This window comes from Carya illinoinensis, chromosome 3 (genome assembly GCF_018687715.1).
Source record: "Carya illinoinensis cultivar Pawnee chromosome 3, C.illinoinensisPawnee_v1, whole genome shotgun sequence".
In the NCBI taxonomy this organism is placed as follows: Eukaryota; Viridiplantae; Streptophyta; class Magnoliopsida; order Fagales; family Juglandaceae; genus Carya; species Carya illinoinensis.
Genome location: NC_056754.1, coordinates 48,742,735 through 48,761,585, shown reverse-complemented (window position 1 = coordinate 48,761,585; position 18,851 = coordinate 48,742,735). Strand labels below are relative to the sequence as shown.

Sequence of the window (18,851 nt, the reverse complement as noted above, 5' to 3'; positions counted from 1 at the left end):
CTAATCCATGTGATGAAGTTGGATTCATTGGCAGATCTTCATACCCTTCATTTTGAATTTTAGAATAGGAAACTAAGATTCTCTTATTTATGGTATATTGACAGATTGATTTGACATCTTTTCTTCATCCCAATTCCAAGTGGCTTGTTCATTAAACTCGACATCTCTACTTATGACAAGTTGTTTTGACTCTAAGTTATAGAGTCTATACCCCTTTAATTGAGTGCTATATCCAAGAGAAACTCATTTATTAGATTTTCCTTCAAACTTGTGTCTTTTCTGTGAAGGTTGATGAATATAGCAAATGCAGCCAAAAATCTTCAAATGACTTGCAGTAGGTTTTTGACCACTCCAAGCCTCTGTAGGAGTTTGATTAGGAATTGCTCTTGTTGGACTTCTATTAAGCAAATAAATTGCTGTGTTAATATCCTCTACCCAGAACCTTTTTGTAAGTCATTTCTCTAGCATCATTGATCTGGCCATCTCAATTACAGTCTTATTTTTTCTTTCAGAAACTCTATTTTGTTGTGGAGTGTAAGCTACGGTCAATTGATGCTCTAACCCTTCTTCTTCACAAAAATCATCAAATTTCTTTGAGTTAAATTCAGTACCTCTGTCACTTATCAAAGTCTTAATCTTACAACCACTTTAATCCTCAACTAACAGCTTATACTTTTTAAAAATCCAAAAAACTTCAGAGTGAACAAACTCAAGAGGTTTTGTGGCTCTCCATGCACCGTCAGAGGGAAAAGATTGTCTATGTTGTTTGCCTAGCATACATCCTTCACAAACAACATTATTAGCTTCTGCTAGAGGTAAGTCACTAATCATACCTTTCTGATTAAGAAGCCTCAAGGCACTATAGTGGTAATACTCAAATCTTTGGTGCTAAAGTATTGAATCATCAACCGTAGCTGCCATAGCTTTAGGATAGTGCCAAACAATGGAAAAAATTCTACTTCCTCTCATGTTTGCCTCGGCAATCTCCACATCATGTTTCTCATCAAAGATTCCACACAAATTTCCCTCAAAGTGCAAAAAATACTCATGTTGCATCATCTAACCAACACTTAATAGTTTTTGCTCTAAATAAGGAACTAGAAGAACATCTTTAATGAATCTAGTACCTTCCTTTGTTTGAACAACTACTATGCCTTTGCCTTTGGACTTCACCAGGTCACCATTCCCTAACTTGACCTTAGTTTTGACATAAAGATCTAGGTCAATGAAGATGCTCTCCTTAACTTCCATATGATTGCGACAACCACTATCAATGAACCAAGTATTATCATTGACTTCTTCTACTACAACTTGGCAAATAAAGAACAAATGCGGTAAAGAACAAATGCTCATGATCTTCTTCAAAATAGTTAGCCTGATGCTCTTTTTCCTTATATCAGCAATCTTTTTCTCTATGACCAAACTTCTTACAGTTTGTACATTGGGGCTTCACTTTGTGAAAACAATCTTTCTCCAAATGATTGGTCTTTTGCAGGTACCGTAAGGTGGATATTCATCATTTTTAGCCTTCTATTTATCTTTCTTCTGAGAAGTTTCACACTTGAACTTACTTTTATTCTTCTTTTTGTAGTCGCCTGATTTTGGATTCTTCAGATTGACTTTGGATTGGAAGACATTCTCTAGAGACTCTCCACTCCTTCGGCTTAATCTCTGCTAATGTGCCTGCAAACATCCCATAAGTTCTGTAATGGTTAAAGTAGACAAATCATTGGATTCTTCAATAGCTACCACTACGTGATCATATTTTTCAGTGAGGCTAATTAAGAATTTCTAAATAATCCTTTGCTTAGTAATATCTTCTCCATATACTCTCATATGATTCACAAGCTCGATCACTCTGGTGCTATACTCTGTAGCATTCTCAAAGTCCTTCATCTTGAGATTCTCCATTTCTCTTTTCAAGTTTTGAAGTTTGATGGTCTTGATCTTTGAATTTCCTTAGAATTCCTACTGTAAAATCTCCTAGGCCTGCTTTTAAGTTGTTGCTCTCATTAGTCTTATAAAGATTGCTTCACTAATAGTCTGTTGTAGAGTAAACAAAGCTTTAGCATCTCTTTGCTTGTCAATCTTGTTTTGGGTTGACTCTGAAGTTCCTTCTACTGGAGCAGAGACTCCACTTTCAACAACATCCCAAAGATCAAGGTCTTCATCTCAATACTCCAATAATCATAGTTCTCACCATCAAATAACTGGATTAGTGGTAGATGAACCAAGAGCTGCCATAATGCCCTTTTCAGATCGAATAGGCTCTGATACCAATTGTTAGAAATCAATTAGAAAAACAAAGAATTGTAAGGAGAAAACTTCAATCAACGATATGTTTGATTGATTCTTAATGTTCTACCCTTTACACTTCCAAGGTTCCAGGTATATATAGACACCATGTAAATAACATAGCATTAATAAAAAAATAACTTCCAAGATAGGTCAATTAACAGCATAGTCTAAATGTAACAAACTCGACTATTAATAGAGTTTATTGAAAAACTACATCAGCTCCAATACGCATCGACTTTAATAAAAAAAATTAAAATATTATTTGAATATAATTTTTAATATCATTTTTGTTTAGGAATTTGAAAAAGTTAAATTATTTTTTATTTAAAAATTTGATAAAGTTGTAATGATTAGTTTGAAAAAATTGTATTGATTAGTTTAAAAATGTTCGTATTTTAGTGATATTTGGAAAGAAAATAAGATGAGATGAGATGGGATGAGATGTGATAAAAATGATTTTCAAACATTCCCTTAAAGATCTCGGCCTCTTGAACTATGTCCATGGCATTCAAGCCACACACATTACTGCAGGTCTTCGTTTGTGTTAGTCCAAGTATATCCAAGATTTGTTGCGTCGCACTCGCATGGTTGAAGCCAAACCAACCCAATCTCCTTGCCCCTCATGTCCGAAAATGTCCTGCAATGATGGTGACCCCTAGCTGATCCTATTGAGTAGCGGAAAGTGGTTGGCTCCCTCCAATACACTAGGCCTGATGTTGCCTTCTCTGTGAACCAACTATGGCAACACATGCTCTCTCTCTCTCTCTACTGCCCTCAAAAGAGTCATTCGCTTCGTCAAGCACACTGTTGACCATGGGTTGTTCTACTCCAAAGGAGGTATTATTTTGCAAGACTTTTGTGACTCCGATTGGCTGACAACCCGCATGATAGGCACTCTACTTCAGGGGTTTGGTGTTTTTCTTAGCAATTGTTTGGTCTCTTGGAGTGCAAATAAGCAAGCAGTGGTGTCTCAGTCTAGCACTGAAGTTGAGTACCGAGCTCCGACATCTAGATCTACTAGAAGGATTTTGGAGAAAGGAGCATATTTTAAATTCTTGAGGCTTTTGTATCAAGACAAGGGTAGCAACGGGACCAAATTCTTTTTGAATTTTTAGCTTTTATGCATTTTTTATGGTTTTTGTATCCATAGTAATACTTTTCTAATTTAATATGCAACAAAGTCATGCTTGAACTCTTATAATTCTCAATGATCTGGATTTGTCCCTAATTTTTGCCCCGTCTCGGACGTCTGTGGTTCTTAAATTTAGATTTCGTGGCTAATGGATTCCAAGTAAATGCTGTCTGATTCTACAGCTTCCCCACAAACAAGTCGTTTTATCTACCAAAAGAAAGATTTGTAACTGGCAGTTGCATATGAGCAATTGAAGTATCACAGGAAAATAATTTAGTGGCTGTTGTGTACGTGGGATTAAGACTACCACGGCATGTCACATCCCTCTGATAGTCTGATGGGGGAAAAATGGAAAAAGAAAGTAGATACAAACGAAAACCAAAATTGTAAGGAGAAGGAAAGGGGCAATATTCTTTCAACTCTGTTGTTGCCCATAACTCAGACTTTACCAGAACTGTCTTATCACTTTGTTTTCACTAAAACATTTCTTCAGGAAATAGTTCATCCTTGAGTGATGGAGCTATCCATTGTATCTGAATATAGGTAATCTCCCAGAGATCCTCACCTTCCTTCCGCGCTAAAATCTCCTTTTCCTTCATCTGTGTGATCATCTTTCTCAAAAGGTCGGGAATTAGCTCTTGAACTGTTGATTTACCAAACTCTCCTAAATCAGCTTTCACACACGTATCCATTCGTCTTAACACCCCTAACCAGAATGTCCGAAACCCAGGACTCGCTGATATCTGTTTCAAGAACTGCAAGTACACATCTGTCAAGAGCTCCATTGAAATCTTTAGGGTCCCTTCCATACTTCTCATCTCCCTCTCTGAGTTCTCCCTTCTTGAGTATTCCAACATCTTTTCATGTAAATCATCAACCATGGCAAATAGGACAAGGTTAAAACAGTTAATACAGTTGGTTGATGTGAGATCCAATTCCTCAGCCAGTGTGAAGCTTCTTTTAAGAGATAGGATTGCATGGTTTCTCATCTCTTCTCGCCGGGCTAAGCTGGTCTTTCTAAGTGCTTCCCCAAGTTTAAGAAATAAATTCATGGCAAAGTTTAAAGAGCCAATACCTTTTGAATTGTCCTCCATAGAGGAGTTACTTGTATTGCTCGCAACACTAAAACTGTTCCCTGATTCTGAGAATTGATTCCTATACCATTGGATCAACAAATTCACAGAATCCGCCATTAGGTCCAGAATCTTCAAATTCTTATCCAATGGACTGTTCTTGAGTGCAATAAAACCAAACGCACAATCTATACAGTAAGCATAGTTTGTCCGGGAAACATGGGTCCCGTCTGACAACAACATGATCAATGTCTCGACTCCCTGATCATAGGTTTCTGGGTGCCGCCCAGTGATTGATAGCAAATGAAGCACTGATTTCCATCCCAATTGGGTTTGCAAATTTGCAGGATACTCTGTAAGAATCTTGCTAGCTGATTGTGTTATCAACTCACAACATGAGTCCAGGATTTCTTTGTCCAGCTTCCACATTAAATTGATGGACTTGAAAATGAGCTCCTCTGGGAACTTCTCATGTCGGTACGTACTAAGGAGCCTAAGACATACCTTGAAAAGGCCTATAATGGCCTTCTCTGCGAATGGAATGGGGGAGAACATAGGAAACTGAGCAACTGCTAGCATATAATCATGAAAATTAGGCCAAAATTCCTGGAACCTTTGAATATTGGCCAAAGCAATGGCAATCACCAAATCCCAACAGAATCCAACTGTTTCTTCTTCTTCAATGGGGGTGCTGAACTTTTGTCCTTTTCCAGCAGCTGCAAATATTAGAGAGCGACCAAGGTTGAACAAAGCTTCATCCGGTAAGTTTGAACTATTGCTGAAGATATTCCCGATATGGCACTGTTTAATGATCTTCAAATTCTGTTCAAATTCACTAATGTTTAGGGACACAGAGTCTTCCGTACTGTCTAGAGATAGAAAATGTGAAAATCGACTAATTGTGCTAGAAGTCTGGCGGCTACCAAATTTAGGATTGCGAGCAGGGAAGATTATGGCTGATTCAGATTCTTTTGGGATGTCAGATGAAGAGGGGGAAGCAGTATCAAATTCAATGACAGATTGGGGAAGTAGTTTTAGCCTTTTAAGTTTCAATAAGCAGTCCACAATATTTCCCCATCCCCCACGAATTGATTCCCCGAAGTTATTGGCAATGGTGAAAACAGCTAGTGTGGCCATTTTTGGCTTTATATCATTGCTGAATACAAATAAGGTTTCTTCCGCAGAGGCATAAGGATTTAGCAGTGTAGTGTATTTGCAGAATGAGGCGAGGAGCTCATCTAGAGTGTCTTCCAATCCATACTGTGCTATCCTGGCAATTGAGAACAGCACTTCAACGCATTCATGTAGGAATTCTTCTTCATCAGTATGTTCAAAGAATGCAGAGAGAGAAGCAACCGATGGCCCAGCAATGCAAGCAAACATGTCTCTTCCCAGTCGACGATCAAAATTACTTTGTACCAAGGGTTGTGTATAGTTGGATCGATTCATCAGCTCAATCCATCTGCTTGGATTCATATCTACTTGTACGCCAGGCTGACCGAAAAGGGTGATAGCATTGTTTGAAATAGAACAAAAAAGCTCAGAAAGGTACTCCCGAGGAAGATCCTGCCCTCCATTGATTGCTCTATTGTTCCTGATGAACTCCTCTTCTGTCATCTTCTTCCTTACCTGCGGATTGTGTTGATCAGTGTTGAGCATAATAAGGGAGTAGCAAAGAATGAAGACTGCATCCTTGGTTGCAAAAGTATCTGAGGGTTGTTGATCATAAAATTTCTCTGAGAATGATTCTAGAATCCGCTGTATCTTTTGGGACTCTCCTGGCAATCGGAAAGTCTCTAGAAAAGTTCGTAGAGCAGTGTCAAGAATCATGCCTGAAAAATTGAAGGTATCCGTGAATTCCTTAAGAACGAGAACGTGAAACTGATCGGGGTCGCCAAGATAATCCCCAATCATGTTCTTGTCTAGTCCAGGAGCATAGCGGAAGAAGAAAGCATGGGCTTTTGGATCTGGGGGATCAGAAACCAACTTGGATAGTTTAAGGTAATCCAATCCCTTCTTTTCATCTCTGTTGAAATGGTTTGCTGCAATCAATATTTTCTTTTTCTGTGCTTTCCTTACCCTTACAAATTCCACCCAAGACTCGAGTTCATCTTGGGATTTCTCCTCCCAAAAGGGTCTATACTCTGTGATCTCAACTGGGTACGGATCAAAAGGGCTCAAATCATCTTCTCTATCAATATTATCCGCAATGTTGTGAATCATGGTTGCTAATCCTTCGAAGGCTTGTACCTGTGAAGCAGTCACAGGGCTAGCCACCGGAAACGTGTTCTTGCAAAGTAGCTTCCCGGTGTCCTCAAATATGCTTCGACAAAGTGGATCACAATCATAGTTCACAAAGGCTTCAATTATGAACGTTGGTTGCCTGCAGAAATTTATAATTCCTTCAAGTGCAACTTCTTGGAGTGGCAATGGGCTTCCAAGAGCGGCAACTCTAAGCAATACATACACAAAAAAGGCTTCGAGTTGGAGACGGATAAACCTGCGAAGAAAAAAAAAACCATTTACGGGTTCTCTTAAAAGATCTTGGTTTCAAATCTAAGAAAATTAAGTTTTGAGCTATCGGATTTTTAACCTGCGAAGAAAGTGGTAGATGTTCAAAACAGTGCTGCAAATCATGGACAAAACAAGAGGGCTTGATCGCATTCCGTAATGGATTAAATGGTGAAATAGATCATCCCTGATCATCCTCAAAAGCTTCGGGTGCCTCCCGATTTCATCTCCGCTCCATTCTATTGCGGAGTTGATCAAAACCAAAGCAAAAAGCTGCACATCTTCGTCCGCAGCTTGAAAACTAGAACTCTCCGTCTCCACCACTTGAACTACATTTAGCAGAGAGCACAAGAAGTGAAAGATATCGACTGCACATCGAACGCCATACCCGGAATCCAAATTGCCACCAACGTCAACATCGTGGCTATCCGACTCAGACTCTGAATCCTCCCCTTCCTTAACCTCAATCTCGGGCAGTCGGGAGAATATAATCTGGATTAGTTCATGCATTGTGTACCGCGCACTGCGCTGAAGCAAATCCCCTCTGCTCGCTGATTGCTGCACCACCTGAAAGCAGGTGTTGACAACAGTGCAGACAGCGTGATCGGTGAGCAAAACCGAGGTGCGGTGCTTCATAACACCGGTTAGGACCTGTAAGATTTTCAGCATAACTGCATCCTCAGAAGCAGAATCGATCTTCTCTAACCGACAGGTCGTGATCCCAATAACAATGGAATTGATACCTTCTTTCACTCCCGGGGTCTTCTCGTCGAAGATTTCGAGCGTAAGCACTTTCAAAATGGCGGAAAGAGCGATACCTGTGGCGGCGGCTGGGATGTCATCGCCTTGAATCACTTGGAGGAATGGGTTGAGATAGATAGAGGGATCGACCGTACGCCATTCTTGTTGGGTATTGAAGAGGAGGGCTCGAAGCGATTTCAAGGATTGCAGGATCGTGGGATCGACATTCTCCTCAGGAACGAAGAATTGGGAAGTTGGGTCGAGAGGAGGACGACGGATCACTGCCATAATAGCGCCCAATTCGGTGTTGAGCATGCACGAGATTCCGAGATCTTTCCTTCTGGATCTGGCCGCCGGGTCTTTCTTTGTTTCTCGGCTCGGCGTGGAGTCGTTTTCGTCTGTGTCTTGATATTGATCTCTTGCCATGTCCATAGAGTAGAGGAAGAAAGTGGAAAAGCCAAGAGAAGAAAAAACATTTGCAGAAGTTCAAAAAACGGTTAGGAACGGACAGCGGATGTTTTGGAGGGAGAGACTTTCGGAATCTTTGTGGTTATGAAATGAGCCTTTTAGGGGTTTGTTTACCAACGCGGACACGGAGAAAAGTTGTCGGTTTAATTATTATTATTTTATTTAATCGCCTTTTATTTTTAACTCATTTGTTTGGTTCCAAATTGAACGTTTGAAGATTTCTACCGTTAATAACTCCTAATTTTTTTCATTCCGGTTACTGTTAGTGATCTTAGTGGAAATTGGAAATTCGACACACGTCAAAGATGCTTTGGCTGCCATTTCCCTTTCCTCAAATTACAAATTCAGGTTTAAAAACTTATCAGATGTTGATACTTACAGACTCGACACATAAATTCCATGCGATCCATATGAGCTCTTTAGCTCATGCCACAAGCAAAACAGCGTATCAAAAGCATCGCTGTCGTCAAAATTACAATCTCCGGTTTGAGAGACACCCATCAGCATCTTCAACCACTCTTCATGTAGGGTCGAGAACTCTGATCTCCGTTCACATGACCTGAAACTTTCGCCAACTGATTTTCTCATCACTTGGCCAGCCTTTGATGCAGCTTCAACCACCTGTTCCGGGATTCCAGCCATTGTTGCCACTTGCAATCCATAGCTCTCTGGGCATGCTCCAGAGGTTAGCCGGTACAGAAAAACCAACTCCTGGTCACCTTTAGAATTGCAGTCTGATTTTGACTTGAAAGTGCAGGCCATGTGTTGCAGGGTGACATGAGGATGAGAAGCAAATTCCTTTGTAAGTGGGTGGTAATGTGTAGCAAATAGCAGTCGGCAGTTAACCTTTTCGATCAAATTGCGAAATACCTGGACGATATTCAAGGTTGGTTTCATTTTCATCGAAATGGACAACACATGTTAAAAATAAAACATAGTGAACCATGGCACATACAATACGTCTGAACAAAAAGGTTAATAACTTAATAGTATGTAATTACCCTAAATTATAAGTGGCCTAGATCATTCTTTTGTTTTTTTTTTTCCAGAACATTCTCAACACTGCCTTCGAAAGTACCATATTCCTTATGTCAATAATGCAAAATTTTTGTACCTAAAAATTGTTTTTCTTTCAAAGTAGGTCATATTTATGTTTCCTTTTTTTTTTCAGAGTTGCCACCACTAGTTTAGAATAAACCAGTACAGAGATTTTTACATTTCAATATGTTTAATGCGTTAGACCACATGGATCAGGAAGTACACAATCAAAGTGTGACAGAGTACATGTGGCGTGAGCAGATATATATATCAGGTCAACCAGCAAAACATACATACTTACATAGATATATACACTTATGTATATATATATATACACACACACTGCTGCAGTGCCATATCTATAAAATAGTTTAAAAATTAAATATGAGAATATTGTTATTAGAATTTAGAAATTTATATACTAGCTGCAATGAGTGGATGAAAGGAAGACAAAGGCAGCAAAAACTAGTTAAAAAGCAAAGTCTCACCGCATATGCAATGGCGTATCCATCAAAAGTGCTTGTTCCTCGACCCAGTTCATCAAGAATAACCAAAGAATCTTGAGTTGCATTTTGAAGAACCGATGCTGTTTCCATGCACTCAACGAAGAAGGTACCTACAAAAGATTGAAATTCGAAGTCCATCACATGCAAACTAAGTAGATGTGTGTCTGAGACTGAGTTTCAATCCATGTCAGAATGTGTTTGCTAGAACACGAGATTTAGCTTTAACATCCAATACTGTAATTAGTAATACAGTAAAAGGAAGCATGCATACATTTTACTTGGTGTAAGAAGACTGTCAAGTGATGGCCCATTTATATGCGTACAAGCCACTTCACTTGAGTTCAGCAATTGATTAAGTTTTCCAGGATGAATTATTGTGAAGCACAAATATCAAATTACCAGTAGAAGTTATCTTATTTTAATAGTGTTGGATGGTCATACTAGAAAGGGTCATTCAAAATATTACTGAGAGTAATTAATTAAGCGTCCATCAGTTTTTTCAATTAAACCTAGCAAAAACCACCACTGTAACACCACCGCATACAACCACTGAAGGGCATGACAGGATCTACTGGAACACCTACTACCTGACTGCAGTGGCTTTATGATCACTGTACCATCAAAACCCAAATCCCCCACATTCCACTGGTGCCACGATTACAATATTGTGAAGTATTGCATGCACTTTTTCATTTCCCCTTTTATTTTCTAATTCTGAATTTGGATAGCTATGCAGAACTAACACTCTTGTCTTTGTTTTCTCATTTTATTTTTTTCTTCCCTTATTACTTGGCTGTTAAATGGTTCGGCATGCCAACTTCTCGGTTGTCACACAAAACAAGGGGGCTTCAGATAACAGAGTGAAGCAACCAGTAAATTAAATTATTTTTTTCAAAATAATTGATGGTTACTTTGCTACTAATAATTTTTCCTTTTTGGTGCTAGATAAAACTTACTCTCCCCGGTCATGATTCGATCAGTAGCACCAAGCCGTGTGAAGATAATATCCACAAGCGAGAGAACACACAACTCACAGGGCACATAGCAGCCCAGCTGCAAGTCATGGCAGATTAACAAATGTAAATGAGATGACCGCAAACAGAACATCAAGGGGTTTAAAATCTAAGAGAGATTAATTCATTTCTAGGTCTTAAACAACAAAATAAATTACACAGAGGGAGAAAAAGAACCTGTGCCAATATGACAGCTAGACATGTTGCACGCAAGAGAGTTGATTTTCCACCCATATTAGGTCCAGTCAATAGCAAAGTTCGAGCATGATAACCATCTATATCCTTACCAAGGATAATGTCATTTGGGACAGGCAATCCTCCATTCTCTCCAAGGGCAAATGGATGCCATAGCCCTTTAACTTTAAGTGTGGGTCCCGTTTCTTCCCCCATAGTCATATTTTCAGATTGAGGCAAAAAAACAGGTCTAGACATTGCCCCGCATGATAAAGTAGCAGTGACTCCAAAAGATCTTAGTACATCGATACAGTTGATGGCATAAATGACTTCAACCCATTGAGTAGCTTTTTCAATAAATAACTCAATAAGAATGGAGAGTCTTTCAGCATCTGAATCTATTATATTGTGATTCTGGAACCAAATAAAACAGTGAGCCACAACACTAGAAACTAAAATCACCACTCAAAGATAATAAATTAAGAGAAATGTACTCGTGCTGATTGTAATGCTTTAGAAAATACCGAACAGATTTGATGCACAACTGGCTAAACAGATCAGAAAACAAGCCAATTCACAAGACAGTAAGGTGGTTTGAACGAAGAAATGTATTGGATCAAAGATACAAGACCTGGTAATTCGGGAACTCGCTATCTACAGCTGCTTCAAATTGGGCAAGGAATTGGTCCAGCCCATCACTACCGCTTAGCATTGGAATTCTACATACTTTTGCTAAAGACTTGATTATATGCCCCTCATTCTGTATTAGTGTTAAGAGATCAAATCCAACACGCAGGCCTTTCACAAGTGACCCAAACATTTTAACCTGTATCATGCTAAAAACATCAGATATTTTCATCTATAAAAATAGAAGTGATTCAAACTAGATAATTCTATTAACCTTCTTCTTCTTCTTCTGGTAGATAATTCTATTAACCTTCAAGCAGGAAGTATTATTAATTATTCAAGAAAAAGGTAGAAAAGACTTACTCGCTGTTTCAATACTTTTTTTCCAAATGAGGGCAGTAACAGAGAAGCTGATGACTGAACACTAGCTTTAACCCGTCCAAGCAACCTTTCTAAATCAGGAAGCTTGTGAAGATATTGAGCAACAAGCGACATAATTTCTGAATGTGCAACTAAATCTTCAACCACATTAAGCCTATTATTAATGTCTTCAATATCTTTTAGCGGATGGCAGATCCAATTCCTTAAAAGCCGCTTACCAGATGATGTCATACAATTATCAAGATATTTGTACAAAGTACCTGAAATTCAATCAGCATTAAACTTTTGAGCGATTACATAACTAAGAATGAAATCAAAATATAGAACACATTATGTCAGTCTTTTCTTAAAGATAAGGAGATTAATGAACTTGCCTGATGGACCACCATCAGCATTATTACTGAAAATCTCAAGATTGACCAGTGTCTGTCCATCCATTTTGAGGCAACCCCTATAAACTTGATATGGCAGTATGTCTCCATTCCGTAAGACATCATCTAACTGCAATTTTGTTTCATAAGTCAAGTCAATTACTATAAACAACAGACACCCTTGCAGTAGATTTTCCTTACTCTTAATGCTTTAAGAAAAGGTAAGCTTACCATCAACCTGGATAGATGACTTATTAGTCCACCAAGAGCAGATAAGGCAATATCATGGTGCGTCACACTATCAAGGACATGATTCCACAAAGTAGAAAACCCTTTAAAGTATCCCTTCAATTGCACCAAATTTCTAACTTCAGAAGCTTCCAGGAAATCTGTAATCAGCTGCACTGGACTCAATTCCAGTGTAACAGGACCTGCAAGATAAACAAAACTTGATAATTTGAACCTACTTATTGGGAGATTCTAAACTCATGATAAGGTAACCATTTGGTTTCTTATCATATAAACTTGCATGTATATAATAAAATCTTAAATAACTAAATATAAACTCCCAGCCAAAACTGTGCCGTGCAATAACTGAATAGAAAATCTCTGGTTTGAAATCCGTGCTCTGATTCCATTTTTGTCACTCCAAATTGCAATATCTCCTATTTAGAAATTGCACGTACACAATTCATGATTCTCTCTAGGTTTTAGAGCACGGTAGCCAAAGCATCTGCCATGCTGAATTCAAAGCTGAACCTTTGCTTCATACATAAAGCTCAGAATAAATCCACCGAGATACATAATCTAACCTAATTTCAAATTCAGTGTGTTGAAATCAATGTCAATTATATTGCAGAACTCTGGCTAAAAATGTTGTTCTTCCCAAGTTGTATTTGTATTGCACACATAGTAGTTGAACTGATTTAGTAAGACATAACGTGTGAAAAACCAATGCAATACTTGTAAAGTATGCGTAGGTTCAGAGCATTTAATGTAAACTTTTTGTTTATAATCTTCCATTCAGAAAAGTTATCAGTATTCTGACCTGTTAATGAGTACTTTCTGAGTGCTTTATGAGCTCCCTTGGACAGCCCTGCAGTAGTTGAATATTTAAGTGCCGAAAGTATGAAATTCTTGTCGCATAAAGGTTCCATTTCTGGAACTCTGCTCAAACCAAAAATGTTGGAGTTGGGGAAGAAAGCTCACCTCTACTCTCATATATAACTTCTTTTGGCGACACCTAAAACCAAATCCACGACAAGAGAATTAAGCTTTAGTTTTCAAATTTGATGGTTATCCATAAAAACATATTGCAAAAAGCAAACTGTACATTAACCCATACCTGCATCAGCAAAGCCCCAAGGGCAGCACAGGACGCATCATCCTTGATTGAACCAACCCAAATTTTTAAAGCAGCACAATCCACGAAAGCAAAGCCATATACAATCGAACCATTATCCAAGCCAGAATGCTCCTACAAGCAAAATTCAACAAAAAATAATGTTAACATATCAGAACAAATTTTTCCGTTTGGTAATAGCCAGAAGATAAGTACATAGAACCATTAGTGGTTCATGCAGCAGAACCCTTTTCAGGAAATGATGTAGGAGCATGAAAGTTAACTACCTTATTAAATACAATAAACAGTGCTGGTGAAAAAAAATGTCACTTCAAGGTGCTCATAAAGATGAAAAAAGTGACAAATAAGGAGAAAATCACAGTGCATTGTTCTAATGCAATAATAAACCAAGCCTAATCTACAAAAATTTTCCCAAAGCATAGAGATAAAAAAAACAGAAACATTTCTTGAGGAAGAATCTTTTTCCCACCGGCAGACCATCTTTACTGATGAGATCATAAGATGAGCTTGAACTAAGACAACAATTTCAGAAATGTGTACTGAAAGATAAATGACAAGCTTATTCTGTCATGCAAACAGCAGACAAATTCAGGATATATCCCAAAGGTTGAGATTGGGTGAGTATATAAGGGAACATAATTAAGTAGTGACAGTGAAGACCTCTTTTATTGCAAGAAGATGAACAGCATCAGGCCCAATATTACCATCAGTTGTGGTTGATGGGGTGACTACCTGAACCAATTTTCTTGGAATTACCTGAATCAAATTTTTTTAGTCAAACCAAGAAACCTAATGTTAACTCAAGCACCGATATAAAATTATAAACCCAGAAAGACAAGATGCAAAAGAACTCAAAGGTACTACTGATATATTAAAGTTTCAGAGTACAACAAGTATAAATATAAAATTCATATTATGTGCATGCATAAAACAAGAGAAAAACTGATGGTAACAATATAACAGTCGTTAGGTGTGGCTAACAGCTTTTATCATAGAAACTTACCATTCATTAGCAGATACCTACATTTTTGGCACCAGATGAGGAAATAGATAACAATCAATGTTAAGGCTAGAAAGCCAAACACTATGTTCCATTGTAACAAGTGGCAAACCCAGGATAGATATCGTGTGACAAAGCATAGACCTAATAAATAAAACTCTAATGAATTCATTTGAAGCGCCCATCATGCAGCATGCATAACTCACAGAATTTGAACCTCTGGCTTTTGCTTGATCAGATGTCTCCAACTGCTCTATTCGTCCAACTTTATATCTTCAGAAAGAACAAAGCAAAACCAACAACTCAGAAATAGCAACAGTTGTGGCTAGATCAAACAAGTGTTTGTGATAAACTCTGTGTGTGTGTGTGTGTGTGGGGGGGGGGGGGGGGGGGGGGGGGGGGGGTGGGTGGTAAAATTAGCAGATGCAGCGGATGAAAACACAGAAAATGCCCAGTAAAAGATTTCATTTCAGCAAACATGCTGAGCTTTACCCTTTACAGAAAGCCTTAACAGGAGTTTGTGCATACCAGGCTGCCTTCTACCAGAGAAGAACTTAGCTACAAAATGTAGTTAAAAGCAGTAGAGACAACTGCAATTTCCTTACTCTTTCAGTTTTTTTCTAGTAAGTGATCAAATATTTTACTAAAAAAATGCAAAAGGAGCAGCGCAAGTACATAGGAAATATACAAGAGGAACACCTAAATTGCAACAAATAATTTCCTCACTCTTCCTTAAAAGGCATAATTCAACAAAGAATACACAGATAGGGTAAGACTAATACAAGTTTGTTCACCCTCTTACCCACGAGCAACAAGCTTTTGAACAGCATCATCTATCCCACTTTCAGATATACCGACCTGATAGAAAGGAGAGATTTTATCGAGTACAAAATCATGCTTCAATATATGAAAAACTAGCTCAAGTGAGCTATTGAAAAAGGAAACAAGAACCAAAATTATGTCAACATGTAGTCACCTGCCGACATTTCCCCACACCACTAAATGTCATTTTCCAATCAAGCTCCTTATGGCCAATTTCAGCATCTAATTCATAAAGCTCGTAAAACTTTCCCTATATCACAATTTGAGACACTAGGTAAATATATTCCAAAACCATAAATTACAATTAAAAAAATCACAGCAGCAAACAATTCAGCACATGTAAATCAAGTTTTTTAGTGTAATTCTCAAATGTAGAAAGATAAAACATGGACAGCGTCCAATGACCCAAACAACCAAACTAGGATGAGAATATTTCGCCTTTTAGACAATTGGAGGCCGCTTGAGCCTAAGGGCAGAAGGAGGATTTAATCCCATAACCCATAAATCTTGCAGTCACCTTCATGTAGGAAAGCATCAAGACAATGAGCCCACCTAATGGCCTCCGTGTCCCAAAAAAAAAAAAAAAAAAAAAAAACCAAATAGAACAAAAGAAAAGGGTATATTTTTTTTTCCTATGACCAGAATGGATTGCTTTGCTCACAGTGCATCTGTCATGTTATAGCATTCAATCTTTCCACCAAGTCTCCAACAGAAGAGGGTTTGCATCATCTTAGTAGCCATTGATTAAAATCAATTGACAAGAGAAAATTAAATATAAAATGACTTTCAGGCCTATTCATGCTCTAATGCACAAGGATGGGTAGAAACATATGCTGTCAATGAAATTATCAAGATTTGATGCAACATTGACTAACCACTTTAAAGAAAAGCACAACATCCATATATTGACATTTGACACTCCAATATTGTTTCTGAGATGCTGACATTTTCTTCAAAGCATCTGGTGGTATATAAAGTGTCTTCTTGTCATAAAGAGGATCACCAGGCCTTCGGCCCTTGGCATCTTTGATTCGAGCAGGGTCAAGCCACTCAAACTTGCTCATTGTATCAGATACTTCCGTATGATTCTTGTTTAAAGCTGTTGAATCCTGGAGTAGTTTCAGCCTTTTGCTCGAATCCATCAAGGAAGTGTCATTCTTAACCCTACACTTTGCAACATCCTCTTGAAATCGCTTCAAACGAGAAGCAAGAGGTCTCATACCAGGCGTTTCAGGCCCAGGAATATTGTCATCAATTTCAATATGCAAGGCGCATCGTTGATCAACTATCCCGTTAGAATTGACTACATCACCCCTTTTGGGACGTTGGGAAGCCATATCTTGTTTATGCAATCCTTCCGGCTCAACATATCTACCAGATATTGTAGAAACATTAGAGAAACCACCATCACCCAACTTACTGCAAATTTCACACAAAGCTTACAACAAGACGTGACACGAGCATATAAGTGCAAAGTTAGTCAGATATAACATCAGATACTTTGCAGTCAGGTATAAACTTCAGACTGACAGTTGTTTATACTAGTCATGACATATGCTATCCATGTCGTAATTTGTGTATGTGACAACATCATAAAGCTACAGGTATCATTAACAACTATAAGCTTGAATTTCAAAACTTGAGTTACTAGATTTGTGAATAAAGTTGTAAGAGACATGTGCCATTCAACTATGTCTCTTAAGATATTTCAAAATGTTCTCCTTTATAAGTTTAGAGCTGCAGGCTCGAAATTATCATTGATTTACTTTTGACATAGCCTTCTAATCAGTGCCATCATATTGTAGTTGACTATACTATGAATAATCAATTAATATCTTCAAAAGGCAAATGCCTGAGTTAATCTAATCTCTACACTTCTCGAGCAACACCATGAAGTGTAAGCCATAATATTTACATTTCCTTTTCATTTCTCTCAGCAGCCAGATGGTAGGTAATATTTCACAGTAAAAAGGTTGACAATTCAAAATCCACTTAAACTCAGATACTAGAGATGGATATAAATACTTACAGTACTTTTCAAACATGCAGCCAAATAAAACTTAAATTTTCCAAATAACAACTACCAGCAAGTTAAAACAGTACCTCTCGCTAGCCTTTTCTCCATCATCAACCTTCACAAACTTATGCATTATACTCGAGAACAAGGAAGAATCTCTGTCGTTCTCGTTTGTGGCGAACTTCACCGGCAAAACCTGCCGCGGCACCTTCTCCGGCGGTGTGTCGGCTCCCCTGATTTCAAAAGACGAGTCCATGGCAGCATCATTCGTGGCCTGATTGAGAGCGGAACCTTTCTGCTTCTCCTGTTTAGAAGGAAACTGCGGTACTCGCCGGCATCCGATCGCATTTCCAGCACCGGAGCCATTGGTCTCCGACGAGGGTTTCTGAAAAAATGAGAGTATCGATTTTTGGCGCTGCATTTTTCAGATCTTCGGGGGGAGAGATAGAGAGAGAGAGAGAGAGGAGGAGGAGAGGGATAGGTCAGGGAAGCGGTATGTATTAGAATGTGAAAAAATGGCGCCAAATTTTTTGCCCCCCTACTTGGCAAAGAAATGCTAGGGCAACAGAAAACTCGGTACCGAATGGATGCGGAATACAAATTGTTTTTTTTTTTTTTTTTTTGTCTTTCTTTTTTCTTCAATTATTTTTTAAACTTCTTTAAACAATTTTAAAAAATCACAAAATTATTAAAAAACATTTCCTTATCCACTTAAAAAAACAAAAAAATTGGCACAAAATATGCGTACAAGTTTTCGGTGGCTCTATCATTTTTTCAAAAAAATGCGTTGTAAACATTTTTGCTTTCATGTAGCCCAAACTCAACTCATCTCAAATTAATTATGGATAGAATTTACTATTTTTTCAACTTCATAAATAAAAAATTAAACTCATCTCAACCTATTTCATACATTTTAACTTAAAAAGTTAAATTCATCACAATAAGATCCAAAAAATGTTAATATTTACAACTCATCTAAATATCCAAACATACTTTTACCCTTTTCATGAAAGGGAATTTTAGAATTAGTTGCAGTTAGAGGTGTAACCGGTTTAGTTAGATAAGTTTTGGACAAATTTTAGAATTGAAGTGATATAAATTGGTTTTGAAAATCTGAAAATCGTATGAACCAATTCATCCCATAAAATCGAAACTTCTAATTTTTCAATCCAATTCGGTTCAATTCAATTTACAAATATGATTCGATTCAATTAATAATAATTATTACTTCACCAGTGTCTAACTATACTAATATAGTATAAGTACTAAGTAGTGCCTAATTTATTAGTTATTAGCTAGATTAACATAGTATAGTA

The 18,851-nt window shown here is 37.9% G+C and overlaps 2 protein-coding genes across 3 annotated transcripts; both read right to left on the bottom strand.

Annotated features, from left to right (window-relative positions):
• Positions 1-3,650: 3,650 nt before the first annotated feature.
• Positions 3,651-8,405, bottom strand: LOC122305036 (ARF guanine-nucleotide exchange factor GNL2). The gene is made up of 2 exons (XM_043117304.1): positions 7,097-8,405; positions 3,651-7,003 (listed from the first exon to the last, which is right to left on the bottom strand). Exons 1-2 carry the CDS (start codon positions 8,185-8,187, stop codon positions 3,907-3,909), a joined length of 4,188 nt encoding a protein of 1,395 aa, XP_042973238.1. The 5' UTR covers positions 8,188-8,405; the 3' UTR covers positions 3,651-3,906.
• A 106-nt stretch (positions 8,406-8,511) lies between these two features.
• On the bottom strand, positions 8,512-18,106 carry LOC122305037 (DNA mismatch repair protein MSH7). Of its 2 annotated transcripts, none has more exons than XM_043117305.1 (17): positions 17,622-18,106; positions 16,394-16,937; positions 15,673-15,768; positions 15,499-15,554; positions 14,903-14,969; positions 14,357-14,452; positions 13,679-13,810; positions 13,543-13,576; positions 13,382-13,429; positions 12,565-12,764; positions 12,337-12,463; positions 11,945-12,222; positions 11,586-11,780; positions 10,958-11,368; positions 10,724-10,820; positions 9,750-9,877; positions 8,512-9,093 (listed from the first exon to the last, which is right to left on the bottom strand). In XM_043117305.1, the coding sequence occupies exons 1-17, from the start codon at positions 17,954-17,956 to the stop codon at positions 8,599-8,601; spliced, it is 3,339 nt and encodes a 1,112-aa protein (XP_042973239.1). In that variant the 5' UTR covers positions 17,957-18,106; the 3' UTR covers positions 8,512-8,598. The 2 variants fall into 2 exon arrangements, with proteins under 2 accessions (XP_042973239.1, XP_042973240.1); XM_043117306.1 differs by having other exon boundaries at positions 16,394-16,889; positions 17,622-18,105.
• Positions 18,107-18,851: the final 745 nt, after the last annotated feature.